Source organism: Anolis carolinensis, chromosome 1, assembly GCF_035594765.1.
Source record: "Anolis carolinensis isolate JA03-04 chromosome 1, rAnoCar3.1.pri, whole genome shotgun sequence".
Taxonomy (NCBI): domain Eukaryota; kingdom Metazoa; phylum Chordata; class Lepidosauria; order Squamata; family Dactyloidae; genus Anolis; species Anolis carolinensis.
This window is the reverse complement of record NC_085841.1, coordinates 71,328,146-71,351,212: the sequence shown is the minus strand read 5'-3', so window position 1 is coordinate 71,351,212 and position 23,067 is coordinate 71,328,146. Positions and strand designations below refer to the sequence as shown.

Sequence of the window (23,067 nt, the reverse complement as noted above, 5' to 3'; positions counted from 1 at the left end):
TTTTGGTTGTATCTGGATTACGTTTCAGTTTATTTGGCAACTGCATCGTCATGGGCGATTGCTCATGACTGCATATAATGGAGGTGGGTTCATAAGTGACTGTGGAGACCTATTCTGAATTTACACGGTCTTTCAAATTGAGGGCATAGATTTCCAGGTGGAAGGAAGTGACAAAAAGCGTTTGCCTGGTGTGTCTTCCTCTTGCCATGTTTCTTCCTTTCTCTATATGCCTCATTTAATAAAGTAGGTATGTTCCTCAATATGACTCATTTAACAAAAAATTGGTAATAGAGACAGAAATAACATGTAAAAGGTAGGAATGGGTTCCTACACTGAACAAAAAAGAATGCCTTGGCGTGTTTCATTATATATTTTACTCAAATTAATAATGTGCATATGTGAAATGAAAAAAATCAGGTCAGTCCAGCTTTGCATAAGTGAACAGAAACATTTTGATCTTTCTAGAAATAATTTGAAAACTAAGTGGATTTTTACTATATCACGATAGAATTCAGTCTAATCTGCTGGCCCCCCCTTTTTTTTCTCTGTTTTGATCTTCATACGTGCTCAGTAAGGGATTCTGGAAGCAACAATTGTTTGCCTTGCCTGTTGGAGGCAATAAACAATAAGACACATACAAAGAATGGTCTCAAGCTTGCACTCAAAGGCTGCCAAGAAATATCCTCTCAAAATTCTATATATGTCAAAATGTTTTGCTTGCAGGCACCACATCTCATTCACATGCGTGCCGGTGTAAAGATGGGGGAAACCTCTTTGAAGGACAGCTTAATCCAGGATGGTTTGACGGATGCCTTTTATCATTACCATATGGGCATAACTGGTAAGATTTTTGGAAATCTTGGGACATTGTCATTTTAAGAATTGTTTAATATGTAGATGGGCAAGAATGTTCATCTAACAGTATGTCTGACAGGAACATGAGTAAATAAACATTGGAGATTGTGGATGACTTATTCCCTGAGGCAGTGGTTCTCAACCTGGGGTCCCCAGATGTTTTTGACCTTCAACTCCCACAAATCCTAACAGCTGGTAGACTGGCTGGGATTTCTGGGAGTTGTAGGCCAAAACACCTGGCGACCCACAGGTTGAGAACCACTGCCCTAAGGTCTGCATTTTGAGTGCAGACCTATGGAGGCAATGACATGAAAAATATAATTATGCTTGGGGGGCCTTAGACACCAATAGATTTCATGGATCATCACTCATTTTATCAGATGAATGGGGTGGTGTTGAAGAGCCAGCATGATTGAGCATTGGACTAGAACTGGAGACCAGGGTTCAAACCCTCACTTGGGCTAGTCACACTGTCGCAGTTTCAAAGGAAGGCAAAGGCAATCCCCCTCTGAACAAATCTTAACAAGAAAACCGTGATGGGTTCACCTTAAAAAGAACCTGCAGAAACAGCAATGGTGTGTTGCCTCAATCAGCAGATTACAAATGTCAGAGTGAATGGGTGATGCAGTTATTGGAGAGGGAACTGAAATACAAAGCAATTCAAATAGAATCATAGGGGTGAAAGGTGCCTAATAAACCATCATATTCAACCCCCTGCTCAGAGCAAGATTTTCATCTTAAAAATCCCCACCAGGAAGCTACCCAGTCTCTCTTTGAAGCAGTCCAGAGAAAGGACACCCCACCATCTTTTTAGGCAATTGGTTTCATTGAACAGTGATCACAAACAGTAATCTTTACTTCAACAGTGGCAATTTAAAAAGTGTTAAGTAGTAGAACAAATATATTTTGCATGAATAAGTTGTTCAACACACAGAATTCTTGCTTCAACACGGTTTCCCCCTCAGCAGAGGCATTGTGTAAAAAACTCCTAAAGAGTCTGTTTTTCATTGCATGTGGGGTTATATATGTATTTCTTGTTTCAGCTGAAAATGTGGCCAAACAGTGGAATGTCAGTCGAGAGGAACAAGACCAACTGGCTGTAAAGTCACAGAATAGAGCTGAACATGCCCAGAAGGCTGGCTATTTCAATAAAGAAATTGTACCTATTTCTGTGCCTTCCTGGAAAGGTATGCTTGAATGCAGTAATGATTTTACTGGAGATAAATGGATTTCTTAATATCCATTTTAACCATTTCCATTTGTTTTTGCAACTGTTTCTCCTCTCTAATCATAGTTAAGTAGAAAGGATGGAATCTCACCCCAGTTCTGACTTCCTTTCTAAATTTAAGGACTTAATTGTCACTCTGCTGAATTAAACTAGCACTATCCAACCATACAGCAAACTTGTGTATGGAGACATGAGGTCCTAAAATATTTAGGGTCTTCGAAAGTCATACTTACATAGTCCAACAACCCATTCTATACCAACTTTTCTTCTGAAGCAGTTTCTGGTCTGAGCCAATGGGTTTTTATGTTTTGCTATGTTGTAAAACTTTTTCGTTTTCTCAAAAATTGATCAGTCCTACATTAAAATGAGTGACATCAGAATGCTCCATGTGTTGATTTTTTAAAAGTAGTCATGTTGCAGCATAGATTTTGGGGATGTTTCATCAGTAGTAGCTGTGGATCTGGATTCTAAATAGGATTTAATCCATTGGCAATGGTGGCAGATCTGAGAGACAGTTTTAGGAATCCTTCAAGGGTACATGGATTATTCCCTGTGAAAGTTGAAAAGGTACAGAATAGAGTGATTTCAAAAATGACATTGAATAATCTCACAGAAGAATCCTTGGCCCCTTCTACACTGCCATATGAAATCCAGATTATCTGGTTTGAACTGGATTATATTGCAGTGTAGACTCATATAATCAAATTCAAAGCAGATAATGTGGACTATCTGCTTTTATAATCTGGGTTATATGGCAGTGTAGAAGGGGCCCTTGTCAAATAAAAATGGCTACTGATTAAACAATTTCTGCTTTGCAGGTCCTGTAGAGGTTAAAGCGGATGAGCATCCTCGCCATGGTAGCAACTTAGAAGCAGTTAGAAAGTTAAGGCCAACATTTGTGACTGATGGGACAGGAACTGTAACTGCAGGCAATGCGTCAGGTAAGTTTATGTAAAGCTGTAAAATCATTAATTTCTTAGTCCCAATTAGAGTAGGATTACTAACTCATGCAAACGTGGCAAGTCAATGCTTAATTAACTCCCATTTATTCAATGCATTCACTAAACTTTAGTTGGAGTTAACATTTAGAATTAGGCCAATGTGTACAGATTAATGTGTATCACTTGAGGTACAAGCAATAACTGAAAAAAGAAACTTTTTTTGGCTGGGTAAGGGAAAAGAGAGATAATATGTGCAAAGTGTCTCTTCTTCAGCTGAAAAATAAAGAACAGTGTAATGTACAGTATCCTGGAGAAAGATCTGTAAACCACAAATTATCATAGAGAGATCTAAAGCATTTATGGAATCAAAGGGGCAGTTTAAAGCCTTGTTATCCTTGTAAATAAGAGTGCTTCTGTGCCCTCTAATCACTGAAAATGCTATGAACTCAGAACGGTGAAAAGTTACATTTCAACTACAGTTCCTGGAATCGCCCAGCCTACAGCCCTTAGTGGAAGATTCTGAGAGTTTGAATTTCTCTAAACCTCTCTAAAATCTGAGTAAAACATAGTTCAGGCTAAACAGCCTTTCCAAGTTCATTAGATATTGTCTAATGAACCTTTTTTTTTTTTTTTGCTTGTACAGCTTTTGAAAAATATTGGGGTTCTTTTACGTCTTCATACGTTCAACAAGAGGGCCCCTGGTGGCACAGTGTGTTAAAGCACTAAGCTGCTGAACTTGTGGACCAAAAGGTCCCAGGTTCAAATCCCGGGAGCGGAATGAGCGCCCGCTGTTAGCCCCAGCTCCTGCCAACCTAGCAGTTCGAAAACATGCGAATGTGATTAGATCAATAGGTACCGCTCCGGCGGGAAGGTAACGGCGCTCCATGCAGTCATGCCGGTCACATGACCTTGGAGGTGTCTATGGACAACGCTGGCTCTTTGGCTTAGAAATGGAGATGAGCACCAGCCCCCAGAGTCGGTCACGACTGGACTTAACGTCAGGGGAAACCTTTACCTTTACCTTTTATGTTCAATATATTATACTGAGTGTGGATACCTGTGCGCATTAGCCTTTCCTTTTCCTTCGCATATTTTTCCTTAGACTTCTGTCAAACCTTATAAACGTTACCCCATTAGGAAGTGTGGTTTAACAATACTAGAATGCATAGAGATGCACAAGATGTAAAGTAACCAAAGCTGTCTTTTGGATCTTTCTCCTGTACATGTTTAGTTTGTTGTAAGTAACTTCAGTTAAATCTGTTTAGGATTGTATCTTTTGTAACTAAGTAAGTGTTTATTTTTAAGGGGCACGGTAAAATTGCCTATGTTTATAATAACCAATTACTATATTTTGCATGGTTCCTCCATTTTTTTTATTTTATGTCTTTCTCTGTTTTCTTACATTTTTTTTCTTTAAAGCTGGTGTTTTTAGTGTCTTTGAAAAAATTCTTAATACTTTAAAAAAGAATGCCTGCAAGAATCTGCAGGATATGGACAGGGCTGTTGAGGACATAATGACTTGGGATCTCTCATTCATGGGATCAGCATAAGTCAACATGGACTTGGAGGCAGTTAACGGCAAGAAAAATAAATAAATGGGAAAACAGTACACAAGATTTATTCTGTAGTATTTCTGTAGACCATCACATCTTTCCTAAAGGGAAGAAAAGCATTCTTGGTTTTTCCTCCCACTTGCAGTAGTACTCTTGAATGTATTCATGTTTACTAGAGTGAGAGGAACAAGCCATCAAAGAATACTCTGTATTCACTGAATACAATCAAATCATTATAAGTACCCAGTGTTCTTTCTCTGCTGCCCAGAGGATATCTTCAGCCAATGTGTTCCATGCTTTAAGGCTAGAATGGTTGTTCTTTTTTCCAGGTATAAATGATGGTGCTGCAACTGTAATTCTTATGAAGAAATCAGAAGCTGTTAAACGAGGCTTGTCTCCCTTGGCACAGATTGTCTCCTGGGCGCAAGCTGGTGTAGATCCTTCTGTAATGGGGATAGGACCAGTCCCAGCCATTAAAAAAGCTGTAAGTAATCTTACTGGAATCAGTAACTATGTCTGAAACAAATGTTCTGAAACCTGGGCACTGCATGGCACCCAGTCTGTCCAACAATAGAAGTTGGTCTTTTATAACAAGCTTGGCCAAACTTTGGCCCTCCAGGTTTTTTGGGCTTAGCCTACAGGCTGTTAGGAATTATGGGAATTGAAGTACAAACACTTGGAGGGCCAGAGTTTGCTCATGCCTGCTTTATAACATCGTACTGAATTGTTGGGTATCCAGCAAACCCGTTGTTGTTGTTGTTGTTGTTATCACTACTATTAAAAGAAGGACAACATATACAATGCTTATATGTAAAAACTAAAAATGTAGGGCCCCATGTGTATGGTGAAGGATGTGTTCCATAGGAAGAAAACTAACAAGTCATAGGGAGGACTGCTTGTTTTCTGCTGCCCTGGAGACTAAGAAGCGGAACAATGGCTTCAAACTACAGGAAAGGAGATTCCACCTGAACATCAGGAAGAACCTCCTCAGTGAGAACTGCTCAGCAGTGGAACACTCTGCCCTGGAGTGTGGTGGAGGCTCTTTTGGGGGCTTTTAAGCAGAGGCTGGATGGCCATCTTTCGGGGGGTGTTTTGAATGAGATTTTCCTGCTTCTTGGCAAGTGGTTGAACTAGATGGCCCACGAAGTTTCTTCCAACTCTATGATTTTAAGCAGCTGCTGTCTACCAAGTTTGAGCATTGGTCCATCCAATGTAGTTTTCTCTGAATAGGCTGGCAGAAGCTCTGCGGGATTCAGACAGGATTTTTTTTCAGCACTTGAACAGGAATCTTTTGAATGCAAAACATGTGCTTCATCACTGTGGTGCAAGTCACAAATGGATTGACGGCATTGTCATAAACAGACAAGCAACCTGAAGGCACACACACAAGATAGCTTCTGTTCTTGGCTTTATGAGATAACAGGAAAAGACTTGACGTATTTTATCAACAAAGACCTTATTCAAGAATTTTGGCACTTTGAATAGTTCTTTTGAAAGGAGGAGCTATGTACTTTCTTTCTGATGTGTATAATACTTGTCCAATTATTTCATTTTGTTTTTTTCATACCTGAACATTTTAATTCATGTAGTGAGCTGCCTCAAATCTGGATTTTGGTTTAAAAATCAAATAACCATACATGTGAGTCAGAAAGTTATTTGCTATTTTGAATACTTTTGTAGGCTTTCTATTGTGCATCAGTAAGAAGCAGAAAAAATGTCAGGTTGGCACCAAGAGATGACAGAAAAACACGTTAAGTTCAACTTTTTATCATTTTATTTACCTCTTTCTATTCTATAGGTTGAAAAAGCAGGTTGGACAGTGGATGATGTAGATTTGTATGAAATTAATGAAGCTTTTTCTTCAGTCAGTCTTGGAATAATAAAGGACCTGAAATTGAACCCAGAGAAGGTATGTCCTTGTTTTGTAATCTTAGTGTCTTGGATAATGGAAACATTTAACAATGAAATTCCAGTGGCAAAATTATTATGCACTGCCTAGATTCAATATTTGCACAATGATCTACTAGCTCTTCACTCAGTCAAAAGCTGTGGAATTGCCTATGCATGTGCCTGCAAAAGGATTTGACAATCTCTAAGAAACAACAGTGGCTGCAACAACTGTTTTCATGTTAAAGTGGTGTCCAAGATTGTAGCCAGCATTATTGTTCAGATGGGAAAGACAATGTTCAAAATAATTCACATATTCTTAGACCTAAAGTGGGTTAGTGCATATTGTAAAGGACAGGGCACAACTCTCTTTTGTCCTAAACTTTTAAAATCCACACCATTGGCCAGGCTAGATGGGTCTGAGAAGTCACAAACTAAAGCAGCTGCAAGGACAAAAGTTTTCCCAACCTCCATTTGACTGTTAGGGGAGCAGCTGATAATTGACTTGCAACAGTGAGGATCTCCTCCTAGCAAATGGTGGGTAAGCACCAATATAGTACAATACTTCAATATCTAATCTCAGCAGAACTAGAATGGCCTTTGTCTCCTGCTACAAAGTTAATGGGTCCCAAACCTCTCTGGAGGTTTTTTTAGTTCTCTACATTGAAAAATTAGCAATTGGCAGTGACTGTAATAGGGAGTGGGCTGCCAATTTGGCCAGTAGTGCTGCATAACATTTATAACGTAAATGTTCTGTGGGGCTGCGTGTCCATATAAGTCGTGGAAAATGGTCATATTCACCTCCCCTTACATTGCCTTCCATATATCAGTGCAAACATCAGACACAAAACATTTTCTGCATAAGCTATGAAAACAGGAGGCTGTCCATAGAAACAGAGCAACTGATCATCTATGATTTCCCAGTCCTATTCTGGAAATTATTGCTTTGGGACTCTAGCACAAGAATAAACGGGGGCAGGGAAGCTGTGTAACGTTTTACTTTGTTGATGGATTTTTTAAAATAAAAGCATTTTATTTTTGTGACAGGTTAATATCCAAGGTGGAGCTGTTGCCCTTGGCCATCCTCTTGGAGCTTCAGGATGTCGAATCCTTGTTACACTATTACATGCGCTTGAACGAACAGGTGGAAAACGGGGTGTTGCTGCATTATGTATAGGAGGAGGAATGGGTATCGCTATGTGTGTTGAAAGATAGAGAGACTAGTTCTGTAGTAATTTGCAGCATTTATTGCTTTTAGTAATAACAGAAGACATTTTAAAATTTTGGAAGTTTTAAGAATTATGGCAGTACTGGAATTTGTCTTAATTACAACTTTTTTTTAGAGCAATGTGGATCTTGTCCCAAGAAAATGTTTTCCTTTCTTTTCCATTTCTCTAACTCAGGCAGGACATATTTACCACTGCATTACCCTGGGTCCCCCTGGGGAGAAGAGTGGTATATAAATTAAATTAAATAATAAGTCGTACATCCACTCCTCACCACATACAGAACTTGAAAGAGGTAGTGCTGGGCCTGCCTCTTAACATGACAGGTTTTGGAGAAAATCAGTTGTAGCATCCACCTTTTGGCTCTTATCCGTCCTTGTAGAAAGCAAGAACCATTGCTTTTGTGTATAATATGAACACACCAGGAGTCTATAGGTGTATGTTTAACTGTTGAAGATTATTTGCTATTGCTACTGCTATGTTAAATGATTTTATTAGAGCCTTTTGAACACAGCTCAAGCTAAGTATAACTATTAAGTCAGCCTTACTCAGTGGTTAAATCTTTCATTGCTGGGAGGAACTATAAATGGTGAAGTGGCTACTTTTGGCTTCTTTGCCTGAAGTGGTGTGTGGGTCTTTAGGGCAGAGTGAAGGCTTTATTGCTATAAGAACAGCTATTGCAGCCTCTTATTTCTCTTGCCCTCCTTCCTGTATGCACCTTTGTAACACAAACAAGAATACAGGATGTGACCATCTTCAATTTATTTTCTAGTTAGGCAAGAGTCCAACAGCTTGTTTTTTTTTCTTTCAAACATACATTACTAAATACAAGGCTACAAAGAATTTTACAGGAATGGTTAAATAAACATCCATTTAGTCTTCAATTGCCCCAGAGTGAACAGCATCTTCATAACACCCTCCTTTATCACCTTTACTTTCAGGGTGCAATTTAATAAGGTCATCAATTCGAAGAATAGTAATTGCCGCTTCTGTTGCAAACTTCAAACTCTTTGTTTTGACCACAGTGGGTTCATAAACACCAGCTTGCTTGTTGTCGCGTGGCTTCCCATTGATTAAATCAAGACCAATCCTTTAAAAAGAAAGCAACAATATTATGCCTTCAACCTGTCCACATAAAAGACCCATTTTCAAAGTGACATGAAATATAAGTCTGAAATTTCTGAGACAATATAAGATGATCAAATTGATCATTTTATCATACCATGAAACTGCCCACCACCAGTAACCTTTCAAAAATTATTCACATGGTCTTGGGGTTGCTACCAAGCCTCCTCTATTTTGAATAATCACATACCATTTCAAATTTTTACGTTCTGGATTCACTTGAGCTTCATTGTGAAAGGCCCTGAGTTTTGCAACCAGATCTATGGCATCTTGAGCAGCATTGACTGCCAATGTGTTTGGAATAACTAGAAGAGATCTTGCAAATTCCGCAATAGCAAGCTGTTCACGTGATCCCTAATTAAACAGAGAAATTTGCATTAAAATTTAACTAAATCACATACGTTTATTGTACACATTACTGGCAATAAATGGTTTGTTCCAAATGCATCCAAGGTAGAATGTTAATGTAGGGCATATTCCTTATATAGTCTGAGTATTTTAACAATTCTGTCTCAGAACTGGTATAATCAAAGTGACATGAAGATCTGGTTAAGAAAGAAACCGTTCATGCCAAACACAGATTAACTAAATCAGGAGTTCCCAAATTAAAATTGGCAGGCTGGATGCAGTCCTCCAATGTCATTTACTCAGCCCCCGCCATAAACTTTAGACCGTAAGTCTGAAACTACTTGAAGACGCACACACTCACTTCTAATTAACTTGACTGCCTCATTAGCCAAAAGCAGGCCCACATTTCCCATTGAAATACTGGTAAGTTAGTTTGAATTTTAAATATATTAATCTTTCATTTTTTGTACTACAAATATGATATGCAGTGTGCATATGAATTTGTTCATATTTTTTCAAACTATACTCCAACCTCCTACAGTCTAAGAGTTTGAGGCCCTCTAAACCAGACACTTACCATGCTAGTCGCATAATTTTCTAGATAAATGGAAAGTGCAGCTTCAACTGCACCACCTCCTGGTACCACAGACTTGGACTCTAATACTCTCTTGACAACACAAAGAGCATCATGTAAGGATCGTTCCATTTCATCACACATGAAATCATTTGCTCCTCGTAGTATAATGGCAGCTGAGGTCCTTGCCTTGGTACTGTTTCAAGAAGACAAACAAGGGAGAATGCCCCCATAATTACCCACAATTCAGTACCGAACCTTCATTTAAAGCCATTGACAATAAATCACTCATGTAGATATTAAGGAACATTAAGACCCTATCTACACTACCATATAATGCATTTAAACTGTGTTCTAAAACTGCATTACATGGCAGTATAAATGATACCTAAATCCAAAAGTAAAGCTGAGGCAATCACGATCTTAACATTCTTATAGGGCCTAAGGATCATGTATCCCATGTGTATAATAGCCGATGCTGCTTAACAATAACCTGGCAACCATTACATGGGAAATTGCTTCCAAGAAACATAGATATACTTTACAACAGAAGTTTCCTTACTTCTTGATTAAGATCAGTTCATCATCACAGATCCTCTCCTGAATCACCTCTTCAGCTTGTCCCAACATTGAAGCTTCAAATGTTTCTTCGCCTTCCAGATTTGCCAGTGTAGGACAAAGAGTAGCTTATAAAACAGAAAATGAGTCTTTTAATACACTCCAAAAAAAAACTTAAGTCATATTAGATTCTCTAATCAAGTACTTCACCATATTTAACATCTGAATCAAAAGGATCAGTAATTGAGGAATTAGATTTGAGAAAATTTTGGCAATTACCTCCAGACGCTTTAGCAATGCGTTTAAGGTCTCTTTTTAGGACTCTGCGTACTGCCATGGCACCAGCATCTACAAAATACTTCAGACACATATCATCAATGCCGCCAGTGGTCAGAATAACATTTGCTCCTGTACTCAGGATCTTCTGAATTCTCTCTTTAGTGATATCAGCTTCTCTGCATGAGATAAGAGGAGTGCAATTTTTTAAAACCTAAATTAGAACTGAGTGGCAAAGCTGTGTAGTGAAATAAAATACCATATTTCTTTTATTCTAAGATGTCATCAATTGTAAGACACACATTAATTTCAGTACCATCAACAGAAAAAAGATATATAGAAAAGCATCTGTGATTTTAAGAAGAAGTGTGTCTTAGAATTGAAGGAATACGGTATTTAGGTTCTAAAATCACTAATTAAATGACGCTATTTAGAGGTGAAGGACTGGAAACCCCTTCCCCAGGACACCAGGGACCAATACCATATTTGTGCCCATTAGTTAGGATTGTCTTAATCTTTCCTAAAAACTCTGCAAGAACGAGCAGCAAATGGCTCACAAATCAAGCTTGATTTTCTCCTTTCTTCGAGTTTCTAGAGCACCTTTAAGTGAAATGCAGAGGCTTGTACCAAATTTGTGAGCGACACAAATGAGAAGGACTACATAAATGGTATGAATTTTGAACTATCAGTGCAAGAGCTCTTTATGCAACTTAGTAGTCACTTCCAAAGAAATGGCTAACAAGTCCCATTAGGATTCTTTGGAGTTTTGTTATCACATTATAAAATGGTGCTTGAATCTTTCTCAGATTATGGGTGGGCCCACATCACTGTGGAAACATTTAACATTCAAATAACTTTGTTGTCATTTATAACCAACTCCAACCGTATTTCTACAGCTTATCAAGAACATGTAAGTGTATGCATAGTATGAGCATATTCTATACTTCAGATTCAGGATTTTAAAAAATGATTTGATACCTAACTAGAAGAAAAATGTAGCACATTAACTGTGTATATGTTTGTACCAAATGCCCGCAGCCTATGCACTCTATACTTTTTTATAACAAAAGTACCTATAGTATACCTTTGCCTAATCTGGTCCAGTTTTTCGGGGTCTGTGACCACCACCTGAACACCAAGTTTCATTTTTGCCTTTTGAAGGCTGAAGTCAAGACAGGCAATCTTTGCATTAACTATTCTCTTAGGCATACCTAAAAGAAAAAGAGGGGAAAACACAACAGGGAAGGTTCTTTATTACATTGCATCTTGGTTATACCTAAACAATGTGAAATATTTCAAATTAAGATAATCAGCACTATTATTTCTTTCTATCAAACCATTCACTAAGTCTATTTTTCCAAAGCTTATGTATCTGTAACACTGCTAAGCTAAATCATACTAATCAACCTGTGAGGGGTTTTTAGATTGGAGTTTTCTACCTAAAATAATAAAATATAAGGAGATCACTGATATCAAGTTTCAATTTGCAAACTAAATTAGTGCCTTTTAAAAAAAGAACAGAACACTGAAACTGAAACTCTTTTCAGCTACTGTACTTTATGAAGGGGAAACAGTTAGAGAAGACTCTTGTGGCTATAAATATCTTCTCTAACTTCTAGCCAAAATCTGAAATCATAATGTTACAATACAAACATATGTTTACCTTACCTTGGGAGCCCACAACACAGTTTAATGCATAGCCATTTACAAGAATGCTTTCTTTCTGACTGCGACCATGTGCCTTTAAAACATTTATGGAGTTGATGGGATAACGTGCTTGTCCCTTTTGATCTGTGTATTTAACTGCAAGTGCAGCATCCACTACCATGTTGGCAAAGAAATCACTATCACTAAAAGAATATTGTTAAGGTAAATATGACATATGTTACAGGATAAAATATGCCGCATGTACATTATGAATATTATAAACCTTTAAAAATCTTAATGGTAGCAAAGAGTAACAGTATTTTACAGGTTCAGTTATATAGAGAGATATTCTAAATTTTGTGGACCAAAAGGTCCCAGGTTCAAATCCCGGGGGCGGAATGAGTGCCCGCTGTTAGCCCCAGCTCCTGCCAACCTAGCAGTTCGAAAACATGCAAATGTGAGTAGATCAATAGGTACCGCTCCGGCGGGAAGGTAACGGCGCTCCATGCAGTCATGCCGGCCACATGACCTTGGAAGTGTCTATGGACAACGCTGGCTCTTTGGCTTAGAAATGGAGATGAGCACCAACCCCCAGAGTCGGTCACGACTGGACTTAACGTCAGGGGAAAACCTTTACCTTTATTCTAAGTTAATATCTATGACACTAGCATCTCACCATTCCTTATATATTTTCTTCTTAAGTGTACAAAAAGTCATTTTCTCTAATATATCGAATATATATATATTGAAATACTTGATATTGTGTGGAAATAACATCCTAACTAGTAATGATCAACTGAAAGGATACATTCCTATGATTTTAGAAGATATCGCTGTTTTAGCTGCATTGATAAGGCAGTCCCTGCCCAGTTCATCTGAGTTAATAACAAGATTCTCGTTGATGTAACGAACTGCCTCCCTGTTAAATAGAAACATTTTAAAAAATAAAATGGTAATACTTCATTTTGTCTGTGTAGTTATTTTACATTACATGTCAAGGAAATAGCATTTTATTTCATATTATTTTAGCTGGAGTTAAGAGCTGAAGTATGTTCAGTATTTAAAATGGCTTTTAATGAGCGATCAGCATTCATATGGTGTCTTACAAACGTCTACAAAATAAAAACAATGAGGGTGTCCTGATCTTTACTATCCTGAGACTTCCAAACAGATATTACAACCCAGGACTACGTTAGCCTTTTCTTATCAAGTGAGTTTAATGTTTCCAAAACTCACAGAGGCACTCATTCCCACATGAAGGTATGTATCCTGTTGGCAAAGGCAAGACATTTTACTTCAACCATTGCTGTTGCTAGCCTGTCCCAATTTTGTTCCACCTTGCTAATCTGTAGACTGGAAACATGCATTTAGTGTACCACCCAAATTACACTGCAACTCCCAAAACACTTCCCTTTTGATAGTAGAGACTATTAAAAAGACCACCAATATCTCAAGAACATTGTTATCAGAAAGGAAAAATATCTTAACTTCAAAAAACCTAGGAGGGACGACTAACACTGCTTCCTGCAAGGACTACTCAACATCTCACTTACTTGCAAGCAAGACGATATCCACTAATAACAGAAGTGGGATGAATTTTCTGTTTAACCAATTCATCTGCATTCTTTAAAAGTTCTGCAGCAATGATTACCTGTCAGGAAGAAAAATACACATCATCTAATATATAGACATTGAAATCCCATAACATGTTCAAGACAGACACAATGAAATAATAATGGCCTTATAAGTCTTCATGTTGGACTGCACGTTCTTTCTCTTCAGTATACGAAAACAATCCCCATCCAGTTGACTTTTCTCTTTATGCTCTAGTAGTAGAGCCATCCAAATTGGCTTAATATATTCATTAAACAGAAGGCACTTGCAACCCAGTAATGTCTAAAAAGCCATACATCATCCAATCCTGCTATAGGAACCCATGAAAAGAATATACATATCCATCTTTTTAACGTGGCATCACATGCTTTTTTCTTTCACAGGGATAGGAATGTGAATTTCAGATGTCAGCGATGCAGATCTGTCAGTTGAAAAAAGTTCACATTGTCTCCCAAAAGCTTATTTTTTAACGCACAAACTATTCAAGGCTTTAGCTGTGTCATCACAACACGTCTATGTCTGAAACAAAAGTAACTGTTTGCTTTGAAGTCTAAACAATAAATAAACCAAAATATGTAATTTAATATGTTTTGCCATTAAATATAGGAAGAAGATACTATCAGTCTTCTCCTTAAAACTATGGCAGATATTTCTATATCCCACAAGCATAGCTACTTATTTTGAAGTGCAAACAAGTAGCAGTCAAATGGGAAGTATTCTCCTTCAGTATAGGTGGTAAACTAAGCAACCCTGTAACTCAGTTTCAAATCAAATATCAACCAATTTCTATCCAATGTAGCCCAACATTACCGAAATAATTAATTTACAGTAAATTTTGTGTGAAACTTTAATTGAGACTAGCTGTGCCCAGCCACGCTCTGCTGTGGCTAAGTATGGTGGTATGGGAAATAAAGTATTGAGGAATTGTTGGTAGTTAAGGTAAAGGGTAAAGGTTTTCCCCTGACATTAAGTCTTGTCATGTCTGACTCTGGGGATTGGTGCTCATCTCCATTTCTAAGCCGAAGAGCTGGCATTGTCCATAGACTCCTCCAAGGTCATGTGGCATGACTGCATGGAGCGCCGTTAAGCTCCTGCCAGAGCAGTACCTATTGATATACTCACATTTGCATGTTTTCAAACTTCAGGGTTGGCAGAAGCTGGGGCTAACAGTGGGGGCTCTCTCCACTCCCCCAATTCAAATCTCTCTCCACTCCCCCAATTCAAATTTCGAGGTTGGGGGGCCTGTAGTTTTGTTTTGTTTGTCGCCGTGATGCCATCACTCTTTTATATATATAGATTATAGACTAAGTCAACACTAATTGTGGGTACGTTACATAATAAAAGGGTTTGCCAAAATGCTTTACAATAAAAGGACACATGAAAATACAATAGTCACAGTAATCTTCCTCAATAGGTTTGTCAATCATTTCTAAAATCTAACATGAATTTCTCGTATGAAATGCAGGCTTTCAAAAACTTTAAGAATGCTGAGCTTTCAAAGCCTGCGCAATCATGGAGAGGACAAAACAAAAGTAATAATGTCTATATATCTGGGTTTAAACATACCGATACCTACCACAGAGGTGGTCCCGTCTCCAACTTCTTTGTCCTGCAGTTCTGCTAGCTCACAGAGAACCTTTGCCGCAGGATGCTCTACTTCTAGCAGCTTTAGAATAGTGGCACCATCATTAGTAATGGTCACATCCTAGTATTCCAAACAGAAAATGTTCATGCTAATTAATAGATTTCATGAGATACTAAATCAAAATACTAAAGACCCATTGTAAGTTAATGCCCACATCTCAGCGAATGGCAGCCCTACCCGTGGGCAAGAATTGGGTTAAATGTTTTTAACAGGACACCCACAAATACCTGTATTTTAAGCATGCCTCGTTCACACTTCTGCTGAATGTCCAAATTCATTTTGGTTCTTTTGGCTAATTGTGTTAGGAAATATTTTGGTATTTTTATACTATAATGTCATAATTACTAATCACTTTATCAACCACTGTATTTTTAGAGCGGGTTGTTACGTATAATGCAACAATTGCAGGCGTTAACTTGCTGGCAAGTTGAAGTTTGGCTCCATTGCTTCTATCAGCTGCTTTATGTTTAAGGTTCCCACCTTAAGGTTAAAAAATGTGAGGTAGTAAACATTTCTAGGCTTCTGATAATGGTTCCTCAAGCTAGCAATATTTTAAACCAAGACCTGCTCATAATTCATATGTAACAAGGAAATTATTTCATTGTAAACACAAATAGAAAAATAAACGTTTATGATACATCTGCCCTAGCAAAATGGAGAATACACTTCTATGCACATGTGTGAATAAATCCCCAAAGTTCTATAAGTTAGTTCGGAATAAATATAAAGTATAGTTGTACTGTACTTTATAAAGATCTATTTGATTTCACCAACTTTCCCCATCCATCTACTGTATAAATATTTTAAAAATAAAAATATGTACCTCAAATTTGTTTTAATCTGTTGGACACAGTGAACAATTTTATCTTGCAAAGAGCAATGTTTGTAAGCCATTAAGGCTTACTCCGTGGCTCTGCGAGCAGCCAGGAAAGCTTTCACGACTGCCCGCATAGCGTCTGCGGCCAATAGGCCTTCAGAGTTGTTCCGAGTTGTTGGGGAGCTTCTGCGGCCTGCTGAGGCCCAGGAGCTCCCCGATGACTTGGCAACTCGGTGCAGCGAGTTCGCGCACCATTTTGCAGGCGAAGTTGCTCAGATACGTCATGAGTTGGACTCCAGCTTAATTGTAGTTCCAGTGGAGGTAACCGAGGCACCTGTCGGTCTGATTTTGTGGGATTCTTTCCGGCTTGTTCTTCCTGATGACGTGGAAGGGATTCTTGGGTCTGTGAGGCCGACCACTTGCGCTCTGGATCCTTGTCCATCTTGGCTGGTTAAGCTGGCCAAAGATGGGTTGTTGGAGTGGTTCGTAGCCATAATAAATGCTTCTCTGGGTCAGGGGTCAGTTCCATCTTGTTTTAAGCAAGCGGTGGTAAAACCGCTATTAAAAAAGACCTCGTTAGACCCATCTGTTTGTAACAACTACAGACCTATCTCCAACCTCCCATTTCTGGGCAAGGTTCTGGAGCGGGTGGCGGCCAAGCAGCTCCGGGAGTTTCTCGATGACACTGATTTTCTGGACCGCTCGCAGTCTGGCTTCAGGCCTGGGCACAGCACCGAGACGGCTTTGGTCACCTTGGTGGATGACCTCCGCAGGGAACTGGACAGGGGGAGTGTGACCCTGCTGGTTCTCTTGGACATCTCAGCGGCTTTCGATACCATCGACCATGGTATCCTTCTGGGGAGGCTCGCCGGCATGGGACTTGGTGGCACGGTTTTGCTGTGGCTCCGGTCCTTCCTGGAGGGCCGTTCCCAGATGGTGAAGCTGGGGGATACCTGCTCGGACCCCTGGCCTTTGACCTGTGGGGTCCCGCAAGGGTCTATCTTATTCCCCATGCTATTTAACATCTACATGAAACCGCTGGGAGAGGTCATCCGGAGTTTTGGTGGGTGTTGCCATCTCTACGCAGATGACACGCAAATCCACTACTCGTTTCCATCTAATTCCAAGGAAGCCCCTCGGATGCTGAACCAGTGCCTGGCCGCTGTGGCGGACTGGATGAGGAGGAACAAGCTGAGAATCAATCCTGACAAGACAGAGGCCCTCCTGGTCAGTCGCTCGTCGGATCGGGGTATTGGGTGGCAACCTGTGCTGGATGGGGTTGCACTCCCCCTGAAATCACAGGTCCGCAGTTTGGGGGTCCTCCTGGACTCAGCGTTGACGCTTGAGGCGCAGGTGTCGGCGGTGGCCGGGAGGGCCTTTGCACAACTCAAACTTGTGCGCCAACTGCGACCATACCTCGTGAAGTCTGACTTGACCACGGTGGTCCATGCCTTAGTTACCTCTAGACTGGACTACTGTAATGCACTCTACGTGGGGCTTCCCTTGAAGACGGCCCGGAAATTACAATTGGTCCAACGCTCGGCTGCCAGATTAATAACGGGAGCAAGTTATAGGGAGAGATCTACTCCCTTATTTAAAGAGCTCCACTGGCTGCCGTTCATCTTCCGGTCCCAATTCAAGGTGTAGACCATCACTTATAAAGTGCCCTAAACGGTTTGGGACCCACCTACCTTCGTGACCGTATCTCCCACTATAAACCTGCCAGATCTCTCCGATCATCTGGGGAGGCCCTCCTTACGCCAATTCCTATTTCCCAAGCTCGCCTTGTGGGTACTAGGGAGAGGGCCTTTTCTGTTGTGGCCCCTCGACTATGGAACTCACTGCCCATTGAGATCAGGCAAACTCCCACTCTGTTAGCTTTTAAAAAAGATTTTAAAACATGGCTCTTCCGCTGTGCTTTTGGAGAGTAACTGTTTTTATTCTTCTTCTTGTTCCTCTCCAACATCTTTCCTCTAGACGGTTCCACCTTCGTATGTCCCTGCTCCCCGTGGTCTCCATTCCCTTATCTTTCTCACCCGAGTTTTAATCTTTGTATTCATGCGGCCGGCCCTGTTTTTACGATTTGCATTGTAGTGTATATTGTATATTATTATTTACTGTATCGTTTATTGCTCTATATTATGTTGTATTCATACTTGTTATATTGTTTTGCTCTGGGCATGGCCCCATGTAAGCCGCCCCGAGTCCCTGCTGGGGAGATGGTGGCGGGGTATAAATAAAGTTTTATTATTATTATAATGTCTACTTACGCCAATGTCATCCACCAGCATTTTATCCAAACCAACTGGACCAAGTGAACTCTTCACAATATTGGCAATAGAAGCAGCAGCTGTCACTGTTACAAGAAAAGAAAACAAAGTTCTCATAAACAGAATCATGCTTTCCCTATAACTTTGACGTAGTACAAGTATTAAAAGTGAATAGTTTTGGTTAAGGAAACAAGAACATTTAGAATTTTGTTTAAGATATACTATCACTTAGTTCACACAGCACTCTGTCATGTTTCGTATATGAAACTAGGCATGAATTTCCAGTATGAACCAGAGCTATTGCATGTAGATGAGCCAGCATGATGTTTGAGCATCACTGGTTGTGCTACTGGCTGATCAAAGCTCAAATCCCTGCTGGCCATGAAAACCGACCAGCTGACATGAAGACTGAAGGTATATATATACCTCTGAATAAATTCTACATAGCCCCCATGACAATTGACCATAATAATAATAATAATAATAATAATAATAATAATAATAATAATCGTTATTTATACCCCGCCACCATCTCCCCATGTCAGAAATGATGTGAAAGCATGTAACAATAATCAGGTATGCTTTGATTCACACTCTATTTTCCCTTCATCATTGAACAGATCCTAAAAATCAATCTTAAATGTACTGCCATTTATTTGTATAAACACAGATATATTGCAATGTTCCCTACATGGTGGGTCTTTGACGCGATTTCTACAAATAATACAACAGGGCACAATACAATTTTGTCTGGATAATAAAATCTAGCATTTGTTTTGGGATGCCATGTTTGGCCATTTCATATAGGAGAAAGACAATATCAATCTTCTCCTTCAGACAATGGCTAGTGTTTCTTTATCCCATCAGCAAAGACTCTTATTTTACCATAGAAATAAGAGGCAGTACAATGGGAAGTATCCATCTCAATCACTAAGCACATTCTAAATAGCCTTACAACTGAATTTAGGGCAGAAATGGTGAACATGTAGTCTCACCCTTTTATCAATTCTCGGGCAGCAAAACAAAGGATTCAGACAATGATAGATTAAAAACAAACAGAAGAATTCATGGTCCTCATTTTTTATTTGGGAATGATAACTGCATTTAACAATTCAATAAATTTACATAGCATTTACATTAACTAATTTACGAGTTTCTTTTTCTCAAACATTTACCTATGTCATTGCCAATTCAATTTACTGTATAAAAAATGTAAGAAGTGCAACATTTACAAAAAGGACTGATTCTAGAGTTTTCCTGACTATGTGTTACCACTTCAACTTAACTTGAGTAAAAACAAAAAATAATACTTCCACCAATAACAGCTTATCTGCTACAAGAACCTATTTAGTCACTCATGATTGTTATCAATGCCTTATAGACCTCAGACAATATGACTCCAGTGTGTTCAGTGTACAATAACATACAGTCAAATGTACATGGTCAATATTTGCTATCAGTTCACCCATCCATAAAAGAAATCACATTTTAGTAAGATGTATTATTTTGATTAACTCTGAATTATACTGAGTCCAAATATAATGTTGGAAAATTATATATTTAGAATCTGAGTTCAGCAGTTACATTTTCAACCATTTTAATTTAAATTTTACTTCTTGAAATAATAAAGCCTGCAGAAATATTATGCTTCAATCTGCTTTGTAACTCATTGATAATTAACACAGTCATAATGGGACACCAATGCTATTCAGTGAAGAAACAAGCTTCCAAACTGCAAGTGCCATAAAAGGAAGCAATTGGGGCTCCACCGTGCTAGCTATTCAGCCATCAACTTATAAGTAATGGACTGAAAATAAAATGCTCTTTTTCACAAAGGAAAATGAGAATTTTAAAGAATGTTTTTTCAGTAGTCCGGCAGCCGATTATAAATTGCTTTCAGTACCAAAAGTCATAGTGGGGTAGTTTGGGTTTGAGTGTCTAGAAACCAGAGTTTGAATGCCCACTCTGCCCTGGAAAATCACTAGGTGACCTTGGCCAAGTCACATTATTCCAGTCTCAAAAGGCAAAGGCAAGTCCCTTCTGAACAAATCTTGCCAGGAAAACCCCATGATAGGGTCGCCATAAGCCTGAAATGGCTACAAGCATTAAGCCTTTTAGTCATTAACTGCAGAAGAAGGATGCTGCTTTTGGCCATGCTTTTGGACTTCCCAGGGAGAAATGGTTGGGCTGTATAAGAACTGCTGGACAAGATAGGCTATAAATTCATACTAGAATTTTTAACAGCTATAACTTTGGTAGCACAGCTATAGTTATAACACTGACTGTAGAAGACAGCCACTCTTCAAAAACTGTGTCCAGCACATTTGATCAACTGGGTCCCACACAGCAGACCCTGTGGACTCTCAGCACACCATTGCATTGTTTTTCACTTTTACAGGATTGGAGCTGGCAATGTTCCCCATGCCCCCATTGTGAAATATCTCTACTATTGTTTCTGAATTATGATAGCAAGTGGGCAACCTTCCATTTGGACAGGACATTTAGATCTGTCAATAACTGGAATGATACATTTTATGTTGTTAGTGGACTGACTCTCATTGCTAATGCTAACGAATCAATCAATATAGTAAGGATTTGGCGTTCGAAAACATGCAAATGTGAGTAGATAAATAGGTACCGCTCTGGTGGGAAGGTAATGGCGCTCCATGTAGTCATGCCGGCCACATGACCTTGGAGTTGTCTACGGACAACGCTGGCTCTTCGGCTTAGAAATGGAGATGAGCACCAACCCTCAGAGTCGGACACGACTGGACTTAACATCAGGGGAAAACCTTTTACCCTTTTTTAAGGTTTGGAAGCCAAGCCCTATGAGAAACGGCTGAGGGAGCAGGGTATATTTAGCTGGAGAAAAGAAGACTGGGAGGGAACATGTTTTTTTATTGTGTCAGAAGCAGACTTGTAAGTCACTTCTGGTGTGAGAGAATCAGCAGAGACGTTGCCCAGGAGACGCCCAGATGTGCTACCATCCTGTGAGTGGCTTTTCTCATGTACCCACGCGGGAAGCTGGGCTGACAGACAGAAGCTCACCCTGTCTCACGGATTCAAACTGCTGACCTTCATGTCCTCAGGTCAGCAGTTCAACTGGCACAAGGGTTTAATCCACTGCACCCCTGGGGACATGATATTTGAAAGAGTGTCAGGTTGAAGAGGTGACAAGCTTATTTTCTGCTGCCCTGGAGACTACGGCACAAAGCAATGGGCTCAAACTGCAGGGGAAAAGATTCCACCTAAACATAGGGAAGAACTTTCTGACTTTAAGAGCTGTTTGGAAGTGAAAGATGCCTGGGAGTCTGGTGGAGACTCTTTCTCTGGAAGTTTTGAAGCATAGGCTGGGTGGTCATCTGTCAGGAGTGCTTTGCTCTACTATATTTAACATAGGCTGCAAAATACATTTTTTCAGTGGCTGAACATATTTTGTAAGACTACATATATTAGTACTTTGTTATTATTTAAGAATTTATATATTTTTGATTTGGGATAAATATGAAATTATGCACTTTTAATATTAATTGACTTAAATGGCAAACAAGGGAATGCAGTAGCATGGGATTAAATGTCTCACTGTGAAAATGGTGATCTGTATCCAATAATGTCATTGTGCAAAAGCAGACCTGGGGTAGTGGCTGCACATTTCAGACTTAGTATCTAATATGGTTTTTCTTAGAGAAACAATCGTACAAATAGCTGTGCATATCCTTGCACAAACATTTATGCAACCTACTATGCTAATGGGAATTTTTTTTATTTGGCGTTATGGCAAGGGGTTGGACTAGATGGCCCATGTGGTCCCTTCCAACTCTATTATTCTATTGTGCTTTTCCTGCAGGGTATAATGGGGTTGGATTGGGTGGCCCTTCAAATTCTAGCGTTCTATTTCTTGTGAATACTAAAATCCGTAGGTGTTCGAGTCCCGTTACATATAACAGAATGGTAAAATTGTGTTTCTTAAATTAAATGCTTTTTAAAAAAATGTTTTAATGTTTTGGAGTCATTGAAACAGAGGTCCCCGCCCACCAAATAGATTTGAGTAATATTAATATTATTATTTATCACCCGTCCCTTCTTACGGCTCGAGGCGGGTCTCTCGCACTGTTAAAATACATCCATATGTAAACAAACATATTAAAATAGACATGAAGCAAAAGTGAAAACACAATACGCCTAAAACGTGATTTTAAAATTCTTAATGGCTGAGTAGGCCTGCTGGAAAAGAGAAGCCTTCAGCTGAGTTATAGAACAGAATAGCTGTGTTGCCATTGTACAATGAAATAGAGGGAGGGAAAGGGGAGAGAAGGGCCTTCTTTTCCCGCTTACCGTTCTGCGTGCGGACGTTCTCACCGGTGCTCCGCTCACCCAAGACCGCCAAAGGGCCGTCCAGCGCCGCCATCTTCCCGAACAAAAAGAGGCCCAGAAGACAGCAACGTGCGTTTGGGGAGGGAGGAAGGAAGAGCGGGCCTCGAAGGCAGGGACGCAAGGGCTTCT

The 23,067-nt window shown here is 39.5% G+C and overlaps 2 protein-coding genes and 2 non-coding genes across 4 annotated transcripts in view; 1 reads left to right on the top strand and 3 right to left on the bottom strand.

Moving 5' to 3' along the window:
* The window catches only part of acat2 (acetyl-CoA acetyltransferase 2), a 20,702-nt gene extending 7,521 nt beyond the window's left edge, over positions 1–13,181 (top strand). The window contains exons 4-9 of the mRNA XM_003215790.4: positions 724–841; positions 1,899–2,042; positions 2,902–3,024; positions 4,907–5,061; positions 6,376–6,486; positions 7,512–13,181. Coding sequence (XP_003215838.2) covers positions 724–841; positions 1,899–2,042; positions 2,902–3,024; positions 4,907–5,061; positions 6,376–6,486; positions 7,512–7,679 — 819 coding nt within the window. The 3' untranslated portion in view covers positions 7,680–13,181. The remainder of the gene's footprint in view (positions 1–723; positions 842–1,898; positions 2,043–2,901; positions 3,025–4,906; positions 5,062–6,375; positions 6,487–7,511) is intronic.
* On the bottom strand, positions 8,438–23,067 carry tcp1 (t-complex 1). The gene is made up of 12 exons (XM_003215764.4): positions 22,900–23,067; positions 18,565–18,650; positions 15,409–15,537; positions 13,772–13,869; positions 13,027–13,137; positions 12,240–12,421; positions 11,656–11,782; positions 10,575–10,750; positions 10,300–10,423; positions 9,741–9,933; positions 9,006–9,169; positions 8,438–8,780 (listed from the first exon to the last, which is right to left on the bottom strand). Exons 1-12 carry the CDS (start codon positions 22,970–22,972, stop codon positions 8,564–8,566), a joined length of 1,680 nt encoding a protein of 559 aa, XP_003215812.1. The 5' UTR covers positions 22,973–23,067; the 3' UTR covers positions 8,438–8,563.
* LOC134295798 (small nucleolar RNA SNORA29) lies at positions 14,412–14,546 on the bottom strand. The gene has a single exon (XR_010002404.1). It is a non-coding gene; the product is annotated as a small nucleolar RNA SNORA29 (small nucleolar RNA).
* Positions 19,345–19,479, bottom strand: LOC134295799 (small nucleolar RNA SNORA29). The gene has a single exon (XR_010002405.1). It is a non-coding gene; the product is annotated as a small nucleolar RNA SNORA29 (small nucleolar RNA).